We start from the raw sequence: 21,060 nt of genomic DNA on the forward strand, positions 1-21,060 counted from the left end.
TCAAATCACCTCAAATTTTAGATTGAATACAAACCCCCCCCCCCTTAGTCTTGATCTAATAATTAAATTTGCAGTTTTACATCTCCACCAAAAATAAGCTTTATAAGCACATAGCATATATATATATTGAAATATTAGTTATAATATGAATTCTCGTTCATTAATATATAAGTATTAACAAAATTTCTTTTTAGTTTTGTGGTTAAATTTTAATAAACTTGGTAACTCCATTTTCAAAGAGTTGGTTATTCAAATTTCTCCATCTCTCTATATGTTGCTTTACAAACAAATGCGAAAACATGTTATTTTGATTTTTCCTTTTATCAACGAACTTATTAAGGGTTTGTATTATCGTTTTCCTAAACAAGAAAGGAAAAAGAAAAAGAGATTCCTAATCCATATAAACCAAATAGATTCATTGAATCAAAAAAATTCCCAACCAGACAAAAAAAACATTTAGAATCACAACGGTGGATCCCACATCCGACCATTTGCTGATTTTTTATGTCAAAAATAGATTTTTAGTATTTATTACATGAAATAAATATTCCGAGAAGATTATTATCAAGTAATAAAATTTGAAAAAAAGAAAACTAGATTATTTGCTTTGGCAAATTAGCGCGATGATTGATGAGTACCAGAAACTAGTCGGTGACAACCAGGAAATTGCTATTTATAGTTTCATAGATCACAATGGGATTACGACATTAACGAATACTAATCAGAGCTCTGCTTACTTAAGACAGTAATCGCCGGTTAACAAAAAGGGCAATTACGTAATTTGCCACGTTCAGCTTCGCTTCGATTGCTGGATTTAACGGCGAATAAGAACACGAAACACAGATTGGTTATGAAAAAGTAGGGACGAAAAAAAAAACATCTCAATTTCTCTCACAATCTCTTGGATTTTCTCAATTTCATTACTTTCGGTTTCGTCTTTGTTCTTCCCCTTTGTCTACAATTAACAGTTCCGTGAAATCAATTTCGATTTCAAAAATTGGTTCCCTTTTTCTTTAGGGTTTCCAATTCGATTTCCAAAAAAAACTGAAACTTTCCGATTTTAAAATTAAAAAAAAAAACAGAGAGATTGTTCAATGGTGGTAGCAACGACCATAGCGCTATACGCGAGTCCACCGAGCACCGTATGCTCCACGCCGCACCAGATCACCGCCTCCTGCGACCTCGATCTCAATCCCAGATCCTCATCTTCATCTTCATCTTCATCTTCTTCCACCACAATCGGTGGTCTCTCTCTGCTCTTCAAATCATCAACGCCTTCCTCCTCCTCTGCTTCACACCCATCCCTAGAAGATGAACTAGCTTCCATACGCCACGACCGAACCGAGGATCATCGAACCACCTTAAGCAGCTCCTTCTCCTATTCTCCGACCAAGTTCATCGGCTCCTCTTACCTCAAACGAGACCACCACCAAAGCCCTGTCTCCGTCCTCCACGGTCCAATCTCATCTAACAACAGCTGCACTGGCGGCGGTGGTGGATCTCTCCGTGTAGGATCCTCCAGATTGTTCAATGGTTTCATCAGGAAAGCGGTAGGCTCGTGCGTTGACTACGACACGGACTCTGTTCTCCTCGATGAGCAGCTTCCATTCGCCATGGACGATGAAGGAGAGGAGAGACGTCAGCCATACGCTCGGAATTTGCTTAAACGTGCTCAGCTGAAACACAGAATCTTCGAAGACGAGTCTGTGATCAAAGCTTTTTACGAAGCGGAGAAAGCTCATAGAGGACAGGTATCAATCAAGAAAGCTTACAACTTTTCTCTGTATACTTTTGTTTTTATTGCCATAACTAAACGCTTTACAGAGAACTAGCAATTAAGCAGATTATTTGGAGTCTAGACATTAACAAATTATTGATTTATTTTACATTTATACCAGATATTTTAATTTTCGGGCTTAGTTATAAAATTATATTGATGAATTATCAAAATTTGATATACAAAACAAAAGAAATTAGATAAATTTGTGGATTTGTACTAATAATATTACTTAAATTAACAATAACATTACTTAAATTAAAAGATTTAAACTAATTTAGATGAGTTTAAACCGATTTGATTTGTATAAATAAGATTTTGAGAAAATAGTTTCATCTAGGACTGGTTTTTAGAACCATGGTTTTTTATTACTAATTGATGGCTTCTTGAATCAGATGAGAGCTAATGGTGATCCTTACCTCCAACATTGTGTTGAGACTGCTATCTTGTTGGCTGAGATTGGAGCTAATGCGACTGTTGTGATAGCTGGGATTCTACATGATACTCTAGACGATTCTTTTATGAGCTATGATTATATCCTCAGAACTTTTGGAGCAGGAGTTGCTGATCTTGTCGAAGGGGTAAGTAAAGAAACAGCCATGGATGTGTCTTGTTGTTTAATGATTGAAAGACTAAATTTAGTTTTGTCTTGTTATTGCATTAGGTGTCTAAGCTTTAGCCAGTTAAGTAAAGCTTTGTACTTTAATGGTTGAGACTCTAATTAGGGTTTTGTTTTGCTATTGCATTAGGTGTTTTAATGTCTGAGAATCTTATTAGTGTTTTGTCTTTTTATTATTACATTTAAGTGTTGTTTTCATGGTTGAGATAGTGTTTTGTGACTTTTCTTTTATTATTGCATTAGGTGTTGTTTTAACTGTTCAGACTCTAACAAGTGTTATGTCTTGTTATTGCATTAGGTGTCTAAGCTTAGCCAGTTAAGTAAACTTGCTCGAGAAAACAACACTGCGTGTAAAACCGTTGAAGCAGATCGTCTCCACACCATGTTCCTTGCAATGGCAGACGCGAGAGCTGTTCTTATTAAGTTAGCTGATCGGTTACACAACATGGTGACACTCTACGCGTTGCCTCCGGTTAAGCAGCAAAGGTTTGCTAAAGAGACGCTGGAGATATTTGCACCTTTGGCTAATCGGTTAGGAATCTCCAGCTGGAAAGTTGAGCTTGAGAATCTGTGTTTCAAGCATCTTCATCCTGATCAGCACCACGAGATGTCTGCTATGCTCGAGGATTCGTTCGACGAAGCTATGATTACTTCCGCGATTGAGAAAATGGAGCAAGCGCTTAAGAAAGAAGGCATTTCTTATCACGTTGTCTCTGGACGGCACAAGAGCTTGTATAGTATCTATTGCAAGATGTTGAAGTAAGTTCTCATCTCCTCTTTTGCGTAAATGTGCTTCTTTCACTGAGATTAGGGTTGGGATTTTTGAACCGAACCTAACCAAAAAATTTGGTTAGTCCAGTTTGATTCGGTAGGCTTTTTTCGGAAGTTCGATTTTTGGTTCGGCAGTCAGTTACTTCGGTTTTCTTTAAAAAATAAAAATAAAAATAACCAAACTGTACCAAAAACCCAAACTCAACTAACCAAATTTCAAAACCGAACTAACCGAATTTATCCAAAATTTTAAGAAAATTAAACTAAAATATAATTTGAAATCAAAAACTTCTGTAGAATTTTCAAAAAACCAAACTAACTGAATACCAAACCGAACTCTATTACGGGTTAATTCTTGAACCGAACTAACCGAATCCGCATGCCTAACTAAGATGAAGGAGAGAATGCCTAACTAAGATGAAGGAGAGAAGCAGAATACTGATCTTGTTGACTTTTCATTTATGTCAGGAAAAAGCTAACCATGGATGAGATTCATGACATTCATGGGCTACGTTTGATTGTTGACAATGAGAAAGACTGTTACAAGGCCTTAGGTGTAGTTCACAAGCTATGGTCTGAAGTTCCTGGAAAGCTGAAAGATTACATCACTCATCCCAAGTTCAACGGGTAGGTTCTTATGCAAACACCTGTCATAACAGCAGCTCCAAAAATGATATGCTAACTTGGGTTTCTGAATATTATATATAGGTACAAGTCTTTGCATACCGTAGTGATGGGAGATGGGACCATCCCTCTAGAAGTTCAAATACGGACCAAAGAGATGCATTTGCAAGCTGAGTTTGGGTTTGCAGCTCACTGGAGGTACAAGGAAGGCGATTGCAAACACTCATCGTTTGTGCTTCAGATGGTTGAATGGGCAAGATGGGTTGTGACGTGGCATTGCGAAACCATGAGCAAAGACATCTGCTCTTCCGAGCCCTTGTGCAGTTTCCCTTCTCACGCCCAAGACTGTCCGTTTTCTTATAAGCCTAATGGTAACCAAGAAGGACCAGTCTATGTCATTGTTATCGAAAACGGCAAGGTTAGTTAGTTGCTTATAACCAAGAAGGACCCAGTGTATGTCAACTTCATCTCCTCATCATTTGCTTAAAATGCAGATGACTGTGCAAGAGTTTCCCGCGAGCTCCACGGTCTCGGACCTGTTGACAAGAGCAGGACCAGGGAACTCGAGACGGTCAATGTACAGTATCCCGGCAAAGGAAGAGCTGAGGCCACGGCTAAACCAGATACCTGTAAGTGATTTGAAATGTAAGCTGAAGATGGGAGATGTGGTGGAGCTTACTCCAGCCATACCTGATAAGTCTCTGACTGAATATAGAGAGGAGATTCAGCGGATGTATGATCGAGGGCTCGCCTTTTCTCGTCCTCACCGTGCAGCTGCTGGTACAATGGTTGGCTGGGGAAGCTAATAGATTCTTAGTCAAAAAAAAAAACAGGATCCTTGTTCATGTATGTATGTATATGTTGTTATATATAGGTGTAATGCTTCAGAAAGATTTGTTGTACCTTTTTATCTTTCTTGATTCCAAGAAAACAATGTATATAATAATAATATATGCATATATAGGCTAAAAAAAAAACTGGCTCTGGCCATGGTTCACTATGACACAAATGTTTAGCAACTGATTCTCTTGCATTCTCCATATCTTGATAAGTAACATTAGTTGTTTATGTTGTATTTCTCTACTTATTTGGGTCGTCTAGAGAGAGGGAAAGAGATCCTTTGAGGAGTTTCGGCTTCGAAGCTCTGATGTTTGTTGTGCAGGATTTGTCATATCTTCATTGTCTTCTGTTTCTTCAGGTTCTGTTGAAGCTGGCTTCTTCGAAAGTATAATTAGCTGGTAGTTTGGACTAAGCAATGTGTCCTGTTCAGGCGGGAGTGGAACACTGGGTCCTGCAATAGATTTTGGCAAAGGAATCTTGTTTCTGCCCGCAGTAAGCTCTAACAGTATCTAAACACCAACATTGTGACATAAGAAGTATCAGAAACTAATCACATCATGTCTATTTTCAGACAACACTAAAAATTAGTCATATCACATCTATTTTCAAGACAACAACATCAATAATAACATCGTCAACAATGCATGTAAAGTATAATTTACCTCTACCTCTCTTGGAGGAGGCTGTGAGAAGCGGAAACTAACTTTGGATTGAATAGCGAGCTTAACATCAGTCACAGTCGATGGTGGATTTGCTGACATGCTCTGAATAAACCTGAGAATCGGTTAACACTTGGACCACATAACGGTACCATAACTCAAGAAACTGGTTCAGCACACGTGGCTCCTAGTCCCCCACACCCATCGACTTTAAGCAGATATTTCACGATCTAAGGCTTCGACGAACTGCACCGCAGTTAACATAACAAAAATCTCTACATATACCATATATAGATATATGTTTTTATAACTGTTAGAACTACACCGCAGTTTAACCATTTGTTTCAATCCGCAATCACCTGATAAGTTTGGTGAAGTCTTCATTTGCTGAGTTGGCACTGAGGAGATACTCTATTTGCTTCAGAGACTTTGCAGTTGAACAAGAATCAAGTATAAAAGCACATGGTTGTCCTTTCGGGAAAGGGAGCTTTGGATTTAGAATTGAGTCGCGAGACTTGAGTGAGAGCAGCTGGGTTAAGCCAGTGTTCTTGAGGAGATTGTGCTCGGATTAAGCCGACGCATCTCAATGGTTCAAGATCCAAAGTGTAGTTCGTTATCTCATTGATTTAATAAAGTGTTTGGAGTGTTGTGATTGAGTTGTTACAAGAGAATCGATAGGTAAAAACTCTATCAATTGGTGCGGTGAGCCGTTCGATCGCTGCGACGGTGACAGTGAGTTCGGACCGTGTGAATCGATTCAAACGCGAGAAATTGGATCATCACGGTGGTGATTTATCTGATTCCGACGTTCGCGTGAAGTGTTAACTCGGACGGTGAGAGAATCGAAGAATCTTGTGACGTCTGGATCGGAATCAATGGCAACAAAGTGTGTAGCGATTCCAGTCTTCACAGGAGCTGACTTGCGATCATGGATTTCGTGGTTGGAGAAGTTCTTTGTGCGAGAAGATTTCACAGATGATGATGATAAACTTAATTTCGCTCAAAGCTTCATGGAAGGTGAAGCTATATTGTGGTTCCAGTGGAGACAATCATTGTGGTTGTTTAATAGTTGGGAGGCACTGAAGAAATCTTTGTGGTTGCGGTTTGGAAGCGATGAAGATCCAGAGAATATAATGTACAATACAGAAATTCAGAAAGGCTTAGAACAGTTGCGAAGAAACCTTTTGATATTCATCATCCGGTAACAAAACCACTCGGAACTGATGATTTGGAGATTGAATTGTTAGGTTATCGGAGGAGTTCACAAATTTGTGATAATCAAGAAAGTTTGGTAAAGAATACTGAGTTGCCTGTGTTTGATGGTTTTATTCCATATGGCTGGATTTTTCGAGTAGAAAGAGTTTTCAGAACTGTCCAATATAGTGAAGCTGCTAAGCTTGATTTGGTGTATGCGAGCCTTGAAGGAGCTGGACGGGATTGGTATAGTGAGGAAGGGATCAAGGGTGAATTCATAACTTGGTTCAGTTTTAAGAAAAGATTGTTGGCTCGCTTTGCACCATAAGAAAATGGTTCTCACTCAGATGTTTCCACTCACGTTCCTAAGATTGTTCAAGATCCTGTGTTGACGTCTGCAGAACACATGGAGAGTACAAGCAGTGAAGCACTTGAAGCAGCATCTGAGACTTGTTCCAATGCATTACCGGAGCCATATTATAGCGTTGTGCTGGAGGCGTTACCGTATGAAATTTGCAGTGACGGTTTATGTGTTCAGGATGGGGGAGAACCGTACATTTTACAGGTTCAAACAGAGGATGAATCGAAACCACCATCAATAGATTCTGAGTCCATACATTATGTACCCAAGCTGGTCAACAAAGAGTTTTTTAGAGATAAAACAAGAAACCATACGAGGAAGCAACGATTATCTCCAAAATCCTGGTGGTTTAAATATAAAAAGAGTATAAAGTTGAGTATAAACAGTGAGCTTATGGGTTTAGCAATGGTGAATGAAATGAGAGTTGGTTGGCTGCAGAAAAGACAGAAACTTTTGTTGTCGAAGCACAAGCTGAGAATGGATGACATACTTGGGGAGAAGATTAATGGAATGGGTTCTGTTGCCAATGATGTTTCAGAGTCTGATGTTTTGGTGCGTATTACCGGTAACAGTGAGAATGAGAATGAGAATGAGAATGCGGATGTTAGTCTAAGACAGACAGAGAATGAGCCAACTACGTTGAAGCTTTTGTCTGTACATCAACTATGTGATCAAAATTCTGAAAGGGTCACAAGTAAGAAGAAGAACAAGAGGTATCCCAAGACTTGGAATTTCAAATACAAATATGAGGAAACAGATTTTCAAAATGTGGAGATGACCAAGGGAATGGTTTCTGCTACTTATGAGACCCTTGATGCCTTGTCGAGTATTGTTAGAAGCGATGGTGCTGTTGTGGATAACTGGAGGTATGTTAGTCGGAGAAAGAAGTGGTCACAAAGTTCAATTGGTTCTCAGAGGATTTTGAGTTCTGGCCGTCAGTCTCTTGCGAGAAGAAGTGGTCACACAGTTCAATGGGAACATCAAAACCAGGGAAAATTTGATGTAACTGGGTCATTCAAGTTTACGCAAAGGTCGTATGTACTTGAGAAGTTGAATGATTTGCCATTGAATCCACTTGTCTGGTACTTTGCGATGGTTGTTAAAGAAGATTAGTTTGCCGTGTGGCACTGCTGGAAGGAGAGAAAAAGAGTGCAAATCAGAGGGCGGTCCATTCATTTTAGTCCTGCCAACGGGACCATGAATATTATGGGCTTAGAGATCCAGGCTCTTAGAGTGAAACAAGTTTTTGATACGTTGTTGCTACGTTGCTACATAAGTGTGTGCGTTTTGGAGTGGTAGTTATGTTTGGCAACGGTAGCATGGCCTTGGTAAATGCAGAAACACTCCTGCCATCAGCATCTTGGTGGGAACTTCGACAACACTATTCTGGTGTATGGCACAAATGGAGAACCAAAAGAATGGTGTTTTGCGATGGTTTGAACATTGGGGTTGCAGGAAAATAGCTTTCACGTGGTTGGCGTTCAGGTCCACTCTAGTTGCGTTCGGTCTAGATTCTGATCAGAAACGTGCATACATACACATGATAAGACAACTACAATTGTTAAGCTAGTGGTGCAAAGTAAATACTCCACTAGTAACTTCCATTGTGTGGCACCGTTGGAAGACTAAAGACCATGTGTTTTTGAGTTGTTTATTCAAGAAACAGAAAGGGGGCTCCACAGTGTTGTTGTGACAGAAGTGTAAAATGCAAGCCAGGGGAACAGCTGCATTACTTGCCAGTGAAACGATTTGCACAGTTAGAAGCTTGGGGTCAAGCTTGTTTTCAAAGGCGGGGGTATTGATAAGTTTGGTGAAGTCTTCATTTGCTGAGCTGGCACTGAGGAGATACTCTATTTGCTTCAGAGACTTTGCAGTTGAACAAGAATCAAGTATAAAAGCACATGGCTGTCCTTTCGGGAAAGGGAGCTTTGGATTTAGAATTGAGTCACGAGACTTGAGTGAGAGCAGCTGGGTTAAGCCAGTGTCCTTGAAGAGATTGTGCTCGGGTTAAGCCGACGCATCTCAACGGTTCGAGATCCAAAGTGTAGTTCGTTATCTCATTGATTCAATAAAGTGTTTGGAGTGTTGTGATTGAGTTGTTACAAGAGAATGGATAGGTAAAAACTCTATCATCACCAATTCGAAGCCTAAGCATCTCTAGGCAGATCTTCTTCACCTTCTTTTTTTTTTTGATCAACTTTCTTCTATGCCCATGCGTTAGGCTGTTAAAACAGTGGGCCTTAACGGTAATTGGCCTAATGTAAATCTTGTAGCAGCATAAACAAATTAACCCTCTCTTTAATAGGCCACTATTCTTTTCTGTAGGCCCATTAAAGAGCATGCCGCCATATGTGTATCTTAAATGCCTATATTAGCCTCACCTCCTCCTGAATTGTCAGCTTTGAGATTCAAAATTACCATAATGTCCTCGCCGGATCGTTCCGCCGTCTTCCCCCTCCTGATCGACATCGCTTTATCCTTCGACGGAGCCATCCTCGGAGTAACCCTAGCCTTAGGCGCCGTTCGCGCTGCTTTCAAGTACGCCTCCACCTCCGCCGCGTTGAAAAAAATCAAAGACGCCCCCGAAGTCTCCGTTTCCGATCTCCGATCACTGATTCGGGCGTCCGATGACCAATCCGAGACGAGCGATGATCAGGAGCGTATCGTGGTGGTTCGGGGAACGGTCAAAGCTAAGGTTACAGGAGGTGAAGGGAGTAACAAGAAGAAGAACAACGTGTTGACCTCTCAGGAGACGGGAGATAAAGCTCTTATCATTCATAGATCTCAAACTGTACGTAATACATATACATATAACATTGTGCTTACAAATTTCAGTTTCATTTTACCTAACATTTTGGGTAAAATGTTAGGTCTAAGAAACAATGATCATTAGTTACACCAATAAACACTAATCCTTTGTTGAAAATTAATTTTTAAAAAAAAAAAACTATTTTTGAATCACATAATAACATCTCTAGTTATGTTACTAACACATAATTTCGATGGTAGTAAAAAGAGTTGGAATCTCTAATTGGATGCTACCGGAATTATATTGATGGTATTAGCGAAATGACATGTATATAGTTTATATAGTTTTTTTTTTTTTGTTTTGTGTATTAATATTGTTTAGATCTTTGGTGGCGTCTATTTCATGTAGCTGACAATTATTTTTACTATATTTTGTATTAGTAGTAGTTTTTGCTTTTTTATAAGAGAAATGAATAATGGAAGCATTCTAATGTCATCTTGTTCAATTTGATATTTCTTTTTTGACAGTATGTGTATAGTGGATGGAAGACTTTGTTTCAGTTGACAAATGGTCACCGGTTTCTTCTGGAAAGATCTTTGCCCAAACAAGGAGCTGACTTCATGAGAATGGTACATTCTCTGCTTCCACTCTTTACAGACTTTTTACCTCTTGTTTTGAAGTATCTATGTATGTATTTATATTTCTTTTTGTTGTGTGCAAGGTCCCCTTTGTTATAGTGGACAACACTCAACCATCGCAGTCTAGCTTTCTTGTTGTTAACATGGATGGTGCAAGGCAGCCTCTCCCGCTTACCACTGTGTATAATCGTTTGCAGCCTATTAATTCATCTCCCTATGCGTTTCTTCAAGCCTTGTTCTTCCCTGAGTATCCCGTGTGTACATGTTTTCTTAGGACCCTTGGTTACTTGTTCTTGTCCTAACTTTTTTGATACCTTTCTTCTTCCAAGGTTGGTCTGATTGATGTTGAGAAGATATTACCACCTGGGAGAGACTTAACAGCTGTTGGCATCTGTAGTTTTAACAACGGAGTTCCTGAAATCAAATCCTGCCAACATCTTCCTTACTTCTTGTGAGATTTTCTATAAATATCCCCTTTTCTTGTTATTTCAGAGCTTCTTATTGTATCTGCCTGTTGTCGAATGTTGCAACATGCTCTCGTGCTTGTTCATGTATAAATCTTTTTGATTAATCTTTACAGATCAGAGATGACTAAGGACAAGATGATATTAGACCTCGCGGAGACTACCAGTGTAATATTCTGGGGCGGTATTATCATGGGATGTTTGTCTGCTGGCATCCTTGGCTTTGCTGCTGCCAGGTACTTAACTAGTGAGACACACATACTGTTTTGTTTGGATTCTAAATCCGTTTACTGTCTTATCTTCAGGGCCTGGAATAGATGGAAACAACGGCACCGTGAAAGGGAACAGCAACAGAGACCAGACGAGCAGAGACCAGAGCAACCCATGGTTGCTGATGAAACAGAAGATGAAGATGAGATTCCGGATGGAGCACTGTGTGTGATCTGTGTGACACGAAGGAGAGTTCCTGCATTCATTCCCTGTGGACATGTAGTATGCTGCAGACAATGCGCCTCAACCGTGGAGCGTGAGGTTAACCCTAAGTGCCCTGTTTGTCTCCAGAGCATTAGAGGATCTATGCGCGTGTATTACTCTTGATGAAATGTTTAAATCTGTCTCACTTGTGTATTTGATAAGGTAATGCTACTTGTAAACTTAAAAGAGAATCTGAAAATGTTATAACTAACAAAATAGTTTGATGACAAATGATATGAAAGTTGCTTCAATTTATAGAGTTGAGATTGCAGATGATGAAAACAGAGAGTTTTTGAAAGTAGAAATTTTGTAAAGAAGCAGTAACAGTTTATAGCCAAGGATGACTTCCCAGATTGGCTCAAGTCTCTGACATGAGAGCTGAGACATGGTGTGTTGATGGATACCCTGAGAATCTGAACGGTGTGTTCTGGAACATGTTGTTACGGTCTGAACCGGAGCTTGGTGTGGTCGAGCTCTTTGAGAAACCTTCTCCATCTCCATTTGCCATTTGAGAAGAAGAACAGAGTGATGAGTTTGATGATTCTTGAAGCTTCTTTGTATTGAGGAAACGTCCACCAGAGCCTCTAGCTCTCTTTAAAGCATGAAGATGGCGAGACTCATGAAGGTACGGCTGCAAAACATAACAACCTTTTGTAACTCACTGGTAACTAAGATCTTGTGGTGTTTTAAGCAAAAGGAAACATCATACTTTACGGCTTTTGATGAGTTTGTTCTGAGCTTCAAGCTTAGCACGATGCTTCCTGCGACGAAGAATGGCATGGTACTGTTTTGCATTGACGAATATTGGTTCGTTCTCTTGAATGTTATGAGGCAATGGCACTCTTGGAGTAACCAAACCCATCATTTCCAAATGCGATAGCTGTACACAAAAACTTCTTCCAGTATAACTAACCAACGCCACTTAGACTTAAAATCTTTGAAAAGGACAAGACTATACGGTAAAGTACCGTTGGTTGCGATGCATATTCAGGAGCCAGGAAACCATTGAAATGTGATGTTTCAGCACACTGAAGAGGCCAAGATGGTAGACCACAAGCAGAAGGAGGAAACACAGGCTCTTGAGACACTATCGACGAGGTCGTTGTTGACTTATTATAACCTACTCAATCAAAACAAGTATAAAACCCACAAAAAGGTTAAGCGGTTTTACAAAATCTCTACAAATCAAGTTTATTTGTTTGACCTGAGAGATTGGTATTAGCAACAATGCTGTTGCATCCATAATGGATAGGTTCTCCAAAGCTTGCAGCTTCACCACCGCCTGATTCTCCAGTAGATTGCGTTGAGGAAGAATCTTGATTTTGCAGCTGCAAACTCGAATGTTTCATCGAGCTGGGGAGTTGTGTAGTAGACATCATCATCATGTTCTTTGTCAAGCTGAAAGATTGAGATCTTTGAATGTTTGAGTTTTCCCAAGTAGACCCAGATGAATCTTTGCTTTGGAACACTTGCATTGTCTTCTTGATAAGCTAATGTTACCAAAGCAAAAAGGCCTGTCAAGAATCATTTTGGTCATTACCCACAAAATCAACAAATCTAAGACATGCATGGATCCATGAAGTTTATAAAAACTATCCTAATATCCAGATTTCATGATCAATTTTGCTTAATGATTTGAAAGATCCAAATTTGGTTAAACAGATTGGATTCACTAGAACTCACACAGAAAGCATAACATGCAAACCAATATGTACACAAAAACCTTTACAAAGAGAAGCTATATTGACAGATTGTTAACAAATATTGCTGGTTATGAATAGAAAAAAGAGCTCATCCACACACGAACCGAGTAGAAATCAATTCTCTTTAAACTTTTACTGATCCAAGCAAACAGAGAGAAAAGTGGGCAAGAGAAAGCAAACTGATTATGTTTTAAGAATTGGTTATAAAAATGGTTATTTATTTATATTTGATCATCAGAATCAGAAGTACAAATAGAGCAACCAAATCATTAACACACTACCAAAGAAATGATGAGAGAGATAGACCTTTGGTGTCTAGATTTGGTAAAAGATGGAGAGAAAGAGAAGTTAAGTAACAAGCTGGAGAAGATGATGATGCATGTCTCCTTCCTCAAAACATGGCTGTTTCTTCTCTCTCTCTCTTCCTCTGTCTCTGCAAATAAGTGTATTATTGGCTATGGCTTAAAAGACTAAACCTGTCTCTTTTCACCCTTTTTCTTGTCTTTGTTTTTTTTTATCTCTTCACATATACCATTTTATAGAGACAAAACTTAGCTAAAGATTAACTTGGTGATCTTTTTTTTTTTTGCAAAGTTAACAACTGTCTGTGCGGTCAATCTTGTTTCTCTCTTTATTTTATTTAAAATTTATTGTAGACAATTAAATTATACGTGAAATAGATTTTTGGATCACTAATTTAGCTTTTATTTAATTTATTATTAGGTTTTGGTTTTATTCAGTATTTAATGTGACGCATCTATAATTCACTGAATGTGACACATCTATAATTTTGAGTTAAATATATAGAAATATTTAAATAATAATTAATTTTTAGTATAATAATATAATTTTGTCATACAATGTGTACATAATTTCTATAATATAATAAATAAATGAATATAGATAATTCATAAATGATAACATAGAGAACATAATATTAAGACAAACAAAATATTGAAGAAAAGAAACAATAGTTTTGAAAAACATAAATGACACCAGTTTTCATTGCCACTCATAATCTTGTGTGGCAGCTACACTTGTATGTTGTAATTAATTTTACTTCACTATCCATCAAAAATATGTGTGACTTGAAAAAAATGAATGGTGATATATATATTTATGAAAATATAAACCCAAATATAGTTAGCAGTTATTATCTTATTTTCAATTTTTGTTTCTAAATGGAAATGTACATGTTACAATTAACTTAAAGTTACTATACCATTTAACAAGCCATGCCACAATTTAAAACAAATTACCATTTTTTACAAAACAGATATAGTAAAAAGTTTGCAATATGTAGATAACCATAGAAAAATATGTAGTAGATACAAAATAGTTTTGCAACGCATGTATAATTAGACAAGATAAAACTACGTATACAAATTTGCAGATGATCGTACATCGACCATTAAAAATAAAAGAAGTAAAAAAGTGTTTGTTGAAAAAAATAGAAATGAAACCATATACAAAATACTCATTCTAGATTTTAAAGATTGATGTTTAGGATGTTCACACGTATTAATAAAAATTAAATATAGATTTTAATTTATTAATTTTTGTTACTTTTATTTGCCTTTCAACAAAGTTCTACTCAATCATTATTTACCAATATGGATCATCTATTTTGAAGAGTCTCCCCCGAAATGGAGGATCATCATTTTGCATGGATTTTCTGGTATATACGGAAGGGTAGAAACAACAAATTTTTTAGCAATTTGGTTATAGATCCGAGAGATACTCTCAAATTGGCAGAAACTGAATCGTTACTTTGGGTGGAAGCGCAAAATTCTCAGAATCAGAGAATGGACCACACTCGGTTACCTGCAATCCCAATTATACCAGGTAGATGGTGTTTTACGGATGGATCCTAGAAAAATCAGGATATATATTCAGGACAAGGATGGTATAGTACTCTAGAAGTTTATGATGGACTAATGGGAGTAAAGAATACAAGAGCGAGTCAGTCGAGTCGCCACTATACTCGAAGATAGAGGCTCTCATATGTACAATGGAATGCATTAGGAACCTTAGACAGTTCCGGGTTACTTTTGCAACGGATTGTGCTCAATTGGTGAAGATGGTTTCGGAATCAGAGGAATCTATACGAGTCTTTGCAAGCTATTTCGAAAACATAACATTTTTGAAAAAAAGTTTCAACAGCTCAGAGATTATTCATATACCACGAACACATAACTCAAGGACGGACAGTCTCGCACGCAGTGCAAGGAAACAACCATCGTCTGCCGTTCATATGGATGCAGAGCTACCAGTGTGGTTTGCAGAATCTATATGAGTCTGTGTACGTTGCTGACAAAAAAAAAAGTAAAATATATTAACTAAAGGTAGATCATCAATTTTTTTTATTTATAAAAAAAATTAAAACATCTAAACATTTGTATAGGGAGGAAGTATATCTTATGTCATCCATCGCATAATAGCTAGTCTACTACATGTTTTTTAAAGAAAGTTTACTACATGTTTTGTGTAATTTAAAAAAAGTTAGAAACATTGTTTTGTGTAACTTGTATGCCAAATGTAACCAAGTGATAGTGGTCGGGTGGTAGTATAGCGTTCCAGTGTCGTTAAACGAGTTGAGTTCGAATCCGACTATATTTAAATATTTCTAACACGTAGTCACCGTTGATTTAACATTTTCTCTAGGGAACGGTGGACCCTTTTTTTATGCCAAATATTTTATCCATTTAGCTAAAGTGAATAAGTGTTGCTTTACATATTTACTTTCGTTACACATTTTTTAATATAAGTATATACTACGTTGTTTCTTAACAAATGCGAGATAGAGGTCGTATTATTTTATACATACTTTTTCGTATCTCTTTTTCTTCCTTAAGAACGTTTGTTTATAAAAAAAGTAAAAGTATAAGTGGAAGGTTGTCAACATCTCTTTATGGTGCAATCAATATCGCATTCAAGTGAATAATTTAAAAATATTTTAATTTTGTAGTTGGGGGTAATTGAAATTTATTACAAGTCAAGCAAAGCAGAGAGCCCTTTGTCAGTTTTCTTTTTTCACATTTCTTTTTTTTTTTTTTGGCAACCTTTTTTCACATTTCTTAATGCAGCTTCTCCCAACACAAGCAATGAATCCTAATTTGGTAGTTTCTGCTCTACATTTAATCGACAACTCTGAAAATAACAACCAAAAACATAAAGTATAGAGAAAATAAAGAAAATTAATAATATAGGAACGTTTCTATTTTGAGATGAATATTCTAGTTGAATAAAATGACCAAAACATTCATAATTCCATAAATTGAGACTTAGCACTGTAAACTTTTGTCGTTTATAGAAAAAATAAAAACGAGCAACTATCATGCTTCCAAGACGTGACATGTGTCACAACCTAACATATCATATCACCGAGAGAATCTAGAAGTTCTTAGAATCAATAATTAGATTTTTAACCATGTTTTCAAACTTTTAAATAATACTACTACTATTTGAATAAACGACAAAATTAACGTGTCAGATCTCCCCTAACCTGGATTCCTGTCTGAAACTCACCACGACAAGATTAATTGTAATGATTTTATACGAAAATACGAATCATGTAAGACCAACAAAAGACTAAACCCATTATCCTAAAGCACTCCAAACTAAAACATTACGCTTTCAAACCCAATCATAGACGCACTACTTTATTACCTACCAAGTTTTAACACGTACATGTAAGATTGAACAGTAATCGTCGATTCGTAAAAGATAAAAATACATCTACTATAATTAAAAAAGAAAACATGTTTGCCTACCTAATATTTCTTTTTCAATATAGAAAGACTCGAACATAGAATGTCATACAACTAAAGACTTAAAGTTTAATCAGAGAAAAGAGTGAAGAAAAAAGTGAGATCAGCACGAATCTAAATCTAAATCTTGTCTAATCAAACATAAACAAACAAATCAATATCACACGTGTTCAATTCTTCTCTCATGGACCATCAAACCATTTATCAAATTTTTAAAAAAGAAAAAGAAAAAGATTCGGTGCTGGAAATAAATTAAACACCCCCAATCCATCAGAAGATTATGCAAAACCTTGTGCCACCCATCCATTGTTTGGTCAAAAGCTAATAAGAGTCTCTTCCTTTATATTGCATCTCCTGCAATTCAAAATCAAACATGTCAGCAAAATCTAATTCTTTTGAGCAAATTTATAAAAAGAAAAAAGAATACACAATGGAAGGTTAACAGTAAACCGGTTGGTATGGCGGCGGCGGCGGCATAAACAAAGCCGGTCTCTGCGGACCAACCATCATCTGTTGTGGGTACTGTTTAGAAATTGATATTCAAAAAATTCAGTCTTCCAATAAAGAATTTTTCGAGTCGATGGCTCTAATAGCAACAAACCTGTGGACTACTTGGAGAATAGTAAGTTTGATTTGGACCAAGCTGGGGTGTATTGTTATACATCACTGGATGTTGTCCAGGGAATGCTGCTCCCATCTAACCAATTTCAACAGAGACTTAAGCTTGATTTAGAGGTAATGAGTAGATAAAAGAGTAAAGAAAGTTACTCCGTATACAATGTGTATTCCAGGCATCGGCGGAAGGGGAGGGTAATAGAAAGATCCTTCAGGAACTGGAGACTGAGGCCGTGTAGCTGTTGGAGATGGTTTGAAACTCTTTGCGTTGGGGTTTGGCTTAAATTCCTGAATCAGACCTTAAGCTCATTAACAAATTGCTTAAGAGTAAAGCCCCACACTCTACGCTAATTCCTACTTGTGTTAGATACATAATCAAAGCACGGCAAACAAAACCTTGGCATTTGGGTTGAGGGTGGATTTTTCTGAAGAATAAGAACCAATTGAAGAGCTTGGTGATAGCATTGGACGACTTGACGGTGAGGAAGTTGCAGAGTTTTCTGGATTTCTAGAAATGGAGCTTCCAGGCCGCCAACAAGAGCTCTCAGGTTTCGCTCTGTCAGAAAGTCGACCGAGTAGTTTTCCATCAGTGGAATTTTGCCTATCAGAAGCTCTCCATGGATCAGAGGTTGCTGCATCTTCATTAATATCTTGAATGCACATTCAGTTGGACATATTCTATGAGTATCAACGTTTAAGATGCATGGAAAGTATATAGAAATGATAAAGCTAACGTGAAGTTGCACATACCTTCAAGACCAGACACTGATTCCATGGACGGCTGTGTTAATACAAATTAAAGGCAACAGAACAATGTTAAAAGTCGTGGAACATTATAAGTTCTAAATGCAATTACGACTAGATGCATTAAAAGAGGTTAACTTAATTACCTTTCTATAATGGGTAGCCTCTACACTTTTGATGTTTGTCTGCTCACCAAACTGGCTCTCATTCCTATAAGGATGAACTATCAGAAAGCTATAAATCAATAAAACATGTGTTGATAAAAAGTGCATGTTTCCAAGGAAAGAAAAGAAACCTGTTATTGTTGCCCGGAGCAGGAGTAACTTTTGATGGCTGTTCGAACATAGGCTGCCGAGCATGCATATTTGAGTTCGAGCAGCTCTGACCTACGCTAGATAGACTGCCACCCCCCTGTAGGACCAACAAATGGAAAAATCACCGTATATTCTCCTACAAACTACTACCCGAGAAGAACCCAACCGTACCCATGATTCTTCATAGACCTTGCCATTGCCAGTTGAAGCAGATTTCATTCCATCAGAAGCAGTTGAATCACCAAAAGTCAAATTATTACGGCAATTCAACAAAATTTCTTCTTCTTCATCTTCTTCATAACCCGAATCATCAAATCCATTCACTGGACAGACCGATGAGTATTTAGTTTCCTCATCCATATCAAACTCTCCACTAAGCTGAAACCCTCTTTCCTGTGCAAGATGATTGCATGCATGAAAAATTATAAATTAGAAATGTTCCGACAATGAAGCAAAAAAAAAAAGAAGACATCCCTAATTCACCTCTGCTACGTGAAGATCTCGGGTATTCTCACCCTCGATCTCTCTTGCAATCCTCAAGGCTTGCTCTTCTAGCTCCCTCGTCCGAGGACCTCTCTCGAGTTTTGTTGTATACAATTCCTCGTCAAAAGTGCTTGTTACGCCAAACAATGTCTTATTGACCTCAAACTGATTCCAGCCCCTATGATATCATCACGTATGAGAGATGTTGTTTAGCCAAGAAGAATACATAGTGAAAGAACAAGATACGAGCAGGCTGAAACCAAGGAGATGAATTGAACCGAGGGAAATAAATAAATTGCTACTTATTAGAGTCAAGAATCCGGAACCAAAATAACACAAAACTCACTTTATAAAAGAAAAAAATCAAGGTAACAACAACAGAACTACGTTCACAGTAACAATCTCTCCGACGGCCTTAAGCTCCTAAACACTGTCTAGCTTGGATGGGTTTCACAACCAAGACTCCATCTCGATATAATAAAACTTAAAGGCAAAAGGAAGAAAAGAAACAGAGATACTAAACAGTTCTCTCTAAGTCAATAAATAGAGTTCCTAGTTAAAAGGAAAAACATCATAATTAAAAGAATAGGTGTCACTACCTCTTCCAAGGGTCATCAAACACATTCTCCAGATCTGAACAATCTGGAACATCTTCATCAGGTACCCAACGTTCAAGCTCTCTTCCCAAATCAACATGAGTAGACTGTGAGATAGAAGAGTCTGTCAACAGCTCTAAAGGTCTCTCGCATTGAGCTGAATTTGAGGCGTTATCGCTGTATACAGGAAGGTCCTAACACCAAAAACCAACGACAAAGAAATAATAATGTCAATACACCAAGCACTTGTAGTCTCTCTAACACATTGACATGAGCATATAAACTTAATCCCATCCACAAAAAAAAGAGTAAGCACTTTAGCTATAACTTGCACAACTTCATCGGCAGGGATAATGAGTATCTTTGAAGGTGGCTTGCTGACAAGCGGGGAAGGGGGTTTCATTCCTGGTAAAGTACCTTCCCTGATCAAAGAGGCCATTTTCAGAACAATTCCTGAAAGTTTCAAAGCAGGTTTGTAAGTGAACCAAATAAAAACAGTGACTTTCTTTCTTGTTATAAACATATCACAAGGTCCCCTCACCAAAACTGTTGTCCACATCAGCAGCATGAAATACGGCACCGTAAACCGACCCATCTTTTAGATGAACTTCAACACGGTGTCCGATATGGCAAGCTGCGAGATACTCAAACGGATAACGAGAAGAGATATCCACAGTTCCAGCTTTCCCACCATTCTCTGCATCAACAAACAAGAGAAAACGCAAGACGTGATGTTGATGCTAAAATCGTAATATATCCTAAAAGAAATGTATACAAAAGCAGTACTTTTCAGGGTGTGTTGCTTCATCTGCTGAGCCTTATTCATCCCTCCTGCTTGGTGTTCAACTCTTCTGTATGGATATCCATTGGATAGAGGCTGGCTATTCATTGCTTCCTTAACCTGTTCAAACCTGCAAACTGAAGTGAGTCGAGAAACTAATAATATGTGGACAAAACCAAATACTCGATAAGATGCTAAAGAAAACTGTTGACAATCAATTCAAAAACTTAATGTTTTATTTGTCAGTTCTCATGGGACAATGAGCCTGATATATATATACAAATTGGTCTACAATTCACGTTATTGCTGGCATCGAAACTCGGCATCGAAGTCAATAACATGATATAGTATAGTCAACAATAACGTATATGGAAGATTAAAATCTGCTCTAACCCCTGATTAAACATATGACATAACTAAAATTAGCAATGAAAAAGGCAGATTAAAGGTTCGGATCCAATCGATGAATCATCTCACGTGACTCCTATTCACTGTTAAGAAAGAAACAAACTTTCCCAAGGGTTCATGCAGAAATCTCCATTACACATAGTAAAAATGCACCAACAGAAACCCTAAATCAGCCAAGTCAATCACCAATTTCTCTGCTAAGGATTGATTTCTCAGGAACGTAAAGCAACAGAATCTGAAGATAGAAGGTGATGATTACCTCAATAAGCTGAAATCGACGGCCTTAGAAGGACAATGCGACGCAGAGAATTAGGGTTTAGCGGGGAGAATTAGGGTTTAGCGGGGGTCAACAATGAATCTCAGGAGAGGGAAGGGAGAAGACTGATTTTTTATTTATCATCTTTTCCCCTTTTTCTCGCTATTGACAAAAATAAATAAAATAAAAGAAGAAATCGCTGTATATTCGTCGAGGAGGG

The 21,060-nt window shown here is 37.7% G+C and overlaps 5 protein-coding genes across 12 annotated transcripts; 2 read left to right on the top strand and 3 right to left on the bottom strand.

The window, feature by feature from the left end:
• Positions 1 to 833: 833 nt before the first annotated feature.
• On the top strand, positions 834 to 4,791 carry LOC106348454 (probable GTP diphosphokinase RSH3, chloroplastic). Its single transcript, XM_022704818.2, has 6 exons — positions 834 to 1,751; positions 2,173 to 2,358; positions 2,695 to 3,155; positions 3,636 to 3,794; positions 3,876 to 4,209; positions 4,286 to 4,791. Exons 1-6 carry the CDS (start codon positions 1,095 to 1,097, stop codon positions 4,595 to 4,597), a joined length of 2,109 nt encoding a protein of 702 aa, XP_022560539.2. The 5' UTR covers positions 834 to 1,094; the 3' UTR covers positions 4,598 to 4,791.
• A 97-nt stretch (positions 4,792 to 4,888) lies between these two features.
• LOC125588337 (transcription initiation factor TFIID subunit 9-like) lies at positions 4,889 to 5,392 on the bottom strand. Its single transcript, XM_048759634.1, has 2 exons — positions 5,294 to 5,392; positions 4,889 to 5,140 (listed from the first exon to the last, which is right to left on the bottom strand). The coding sequence occupies exons 1-2, from the start codon at positions 5,390 to 5,392 to the stop codon at positions 4,889 to 4,891; spliced, it is 351 nt and encodes a 116-aa protein (XP_048615591.1).
• Positions 5,393 to 9,223: 3,831 nt separating this feature from the next.
• LOC106348455 (E3 ubiquitin-protein ligase SPL2) lies at positions 9,224 to 11,425 on the top strand. Of its 2 annotated transcripts, none has more exons than XM_013788198.3 (6): positions 9,224 to 9,636; positions 10,122 to 10,223; positions 10,316 to 10,411; positions 10,562 to 10,683; positions 10,813 to 10,932; positions 11,002 to 11,425. In XM_013788198.3, the coding sequence occupies exons 1-6, from the start codon at positions 9,268 to 9,270 to the stop codon at positions 11,291 to 11,293; spliced, it is 1,101 nt and encodes a 366-aa protein (XP_013643652.1). In that variant the 5' UTR covers positions 9,224 to 9,267; the 3' UTR covers positions 11,294 to 11,425. The 2 variants fall into 2 exon arrangements, with proteins under 2 accessions (XP_013643652.1, XP_013643651.1); XM_013788197.3 differs by having other exon boundaries at positions 9,226 to 9,636; positions 10,316 to 10,486.
• Positions 11,357 to 13,408, bottom strand: LOC106348456 (nuclear transcription factor Y subunit A-5). 2 transcript variants are annotated; one of them, XM_022704960.2, is made up of 5 exons: positions 13,180 to 13,408; positions 12,375 to 12,660; positions 12,139 to 12,290; positions 11,880 to 12,050; positions 11,357 to 11,801 (listed from the first exon to the last, which is right to left on the bottom strand). In XM_022704960.2, exons 2-5 carry the CDS (start codon positions 12,643 to 12,645, stop codon positions 11,529 to 11,531), a joined length of 867 nt encoding a protein of 288 aa, XP_022560681.1. In that variant the 5' UTR covers positions 12,646 to 12,660; positions 13,180 to 13,408; the 3' UTR covers positions 11,357 to 11,528. The 2 variants fall into 2 exon arrangements, with proteins under 2 accessions (XP_022560681.1, XP_013643654.1); XM_013788200.3 differs by having other exon boundaries at positions 12,375 to 12,684; positions 13,180 to 13,388.
• A 3,229-nt stretch (positions 13,409 to 16,637) lies between these two features.
• Positions 16,638 to 21,060, bottom strand: LOC106348457 (polyadenylate-binding protein-interacting protein 3). 6 transcript variants are annotated; one of them, XM_013788205.3, is made up of 15 exons: positions 20,844 to 21,060; positions 20,182 to 20,306; positions 19,937 to 20,092; positions 19,724 to 19,848; positions 19,399 to 19,589; positions 18,800 to 18,977; positions 18,488 to 18,709; positions 18,298 to 18,413; positions 18,149 to 18,212; positions 18,009 to 18,039; positions 17,655 to 17,908; positions 17,412 to 17,546; positions 17,245 to 17,340; positions 17,094 to 17,165; positions 16,638 to 16,997 (listed from the first exon to the last, which is right to left on the bottom strand). In XM_013788205.3, exons 2-15 carry the CDS (start codon positions 20,282 to 20,284, stop codon positions 16,965 to 16,967), a joined length of 1,776 nt encoding a protein of 591 aa, XP_013643659.1. In that variant the 5' UTR covers positions 20,285 to 20,306; positions 20,844 to 21,060; the 3' UTR covers positions 16,638 to 16,964. The 6 variants fall into 6 exon arrangements, with proteins under 6 accessions (XP_013643659.1, XP_013643658.1, XP_013643656.1 ...); XM_013788204.3 differs by having other exon boundaries at positions 17,421 to 17,546; positions 19,712 to 19,848; XM_013788202.3 differs by having other exon boundaries at positions 19,712 to 19,848.

The sequence above is a fragment of the Brassica napus genome, chromosome C6 (genome assembly GCF_020379485.1).
Source record: "Brassica napus cultivar Da-Ae chromosome C6, Da-Ae, whole genome shotgun sequence".
Lineage (NCBI taxonomy): Eukaryota > Viridiplantae > Streptophyta > Magnoliopsida > Brassicales > Brassicaceae > Brassica > Brassica napus.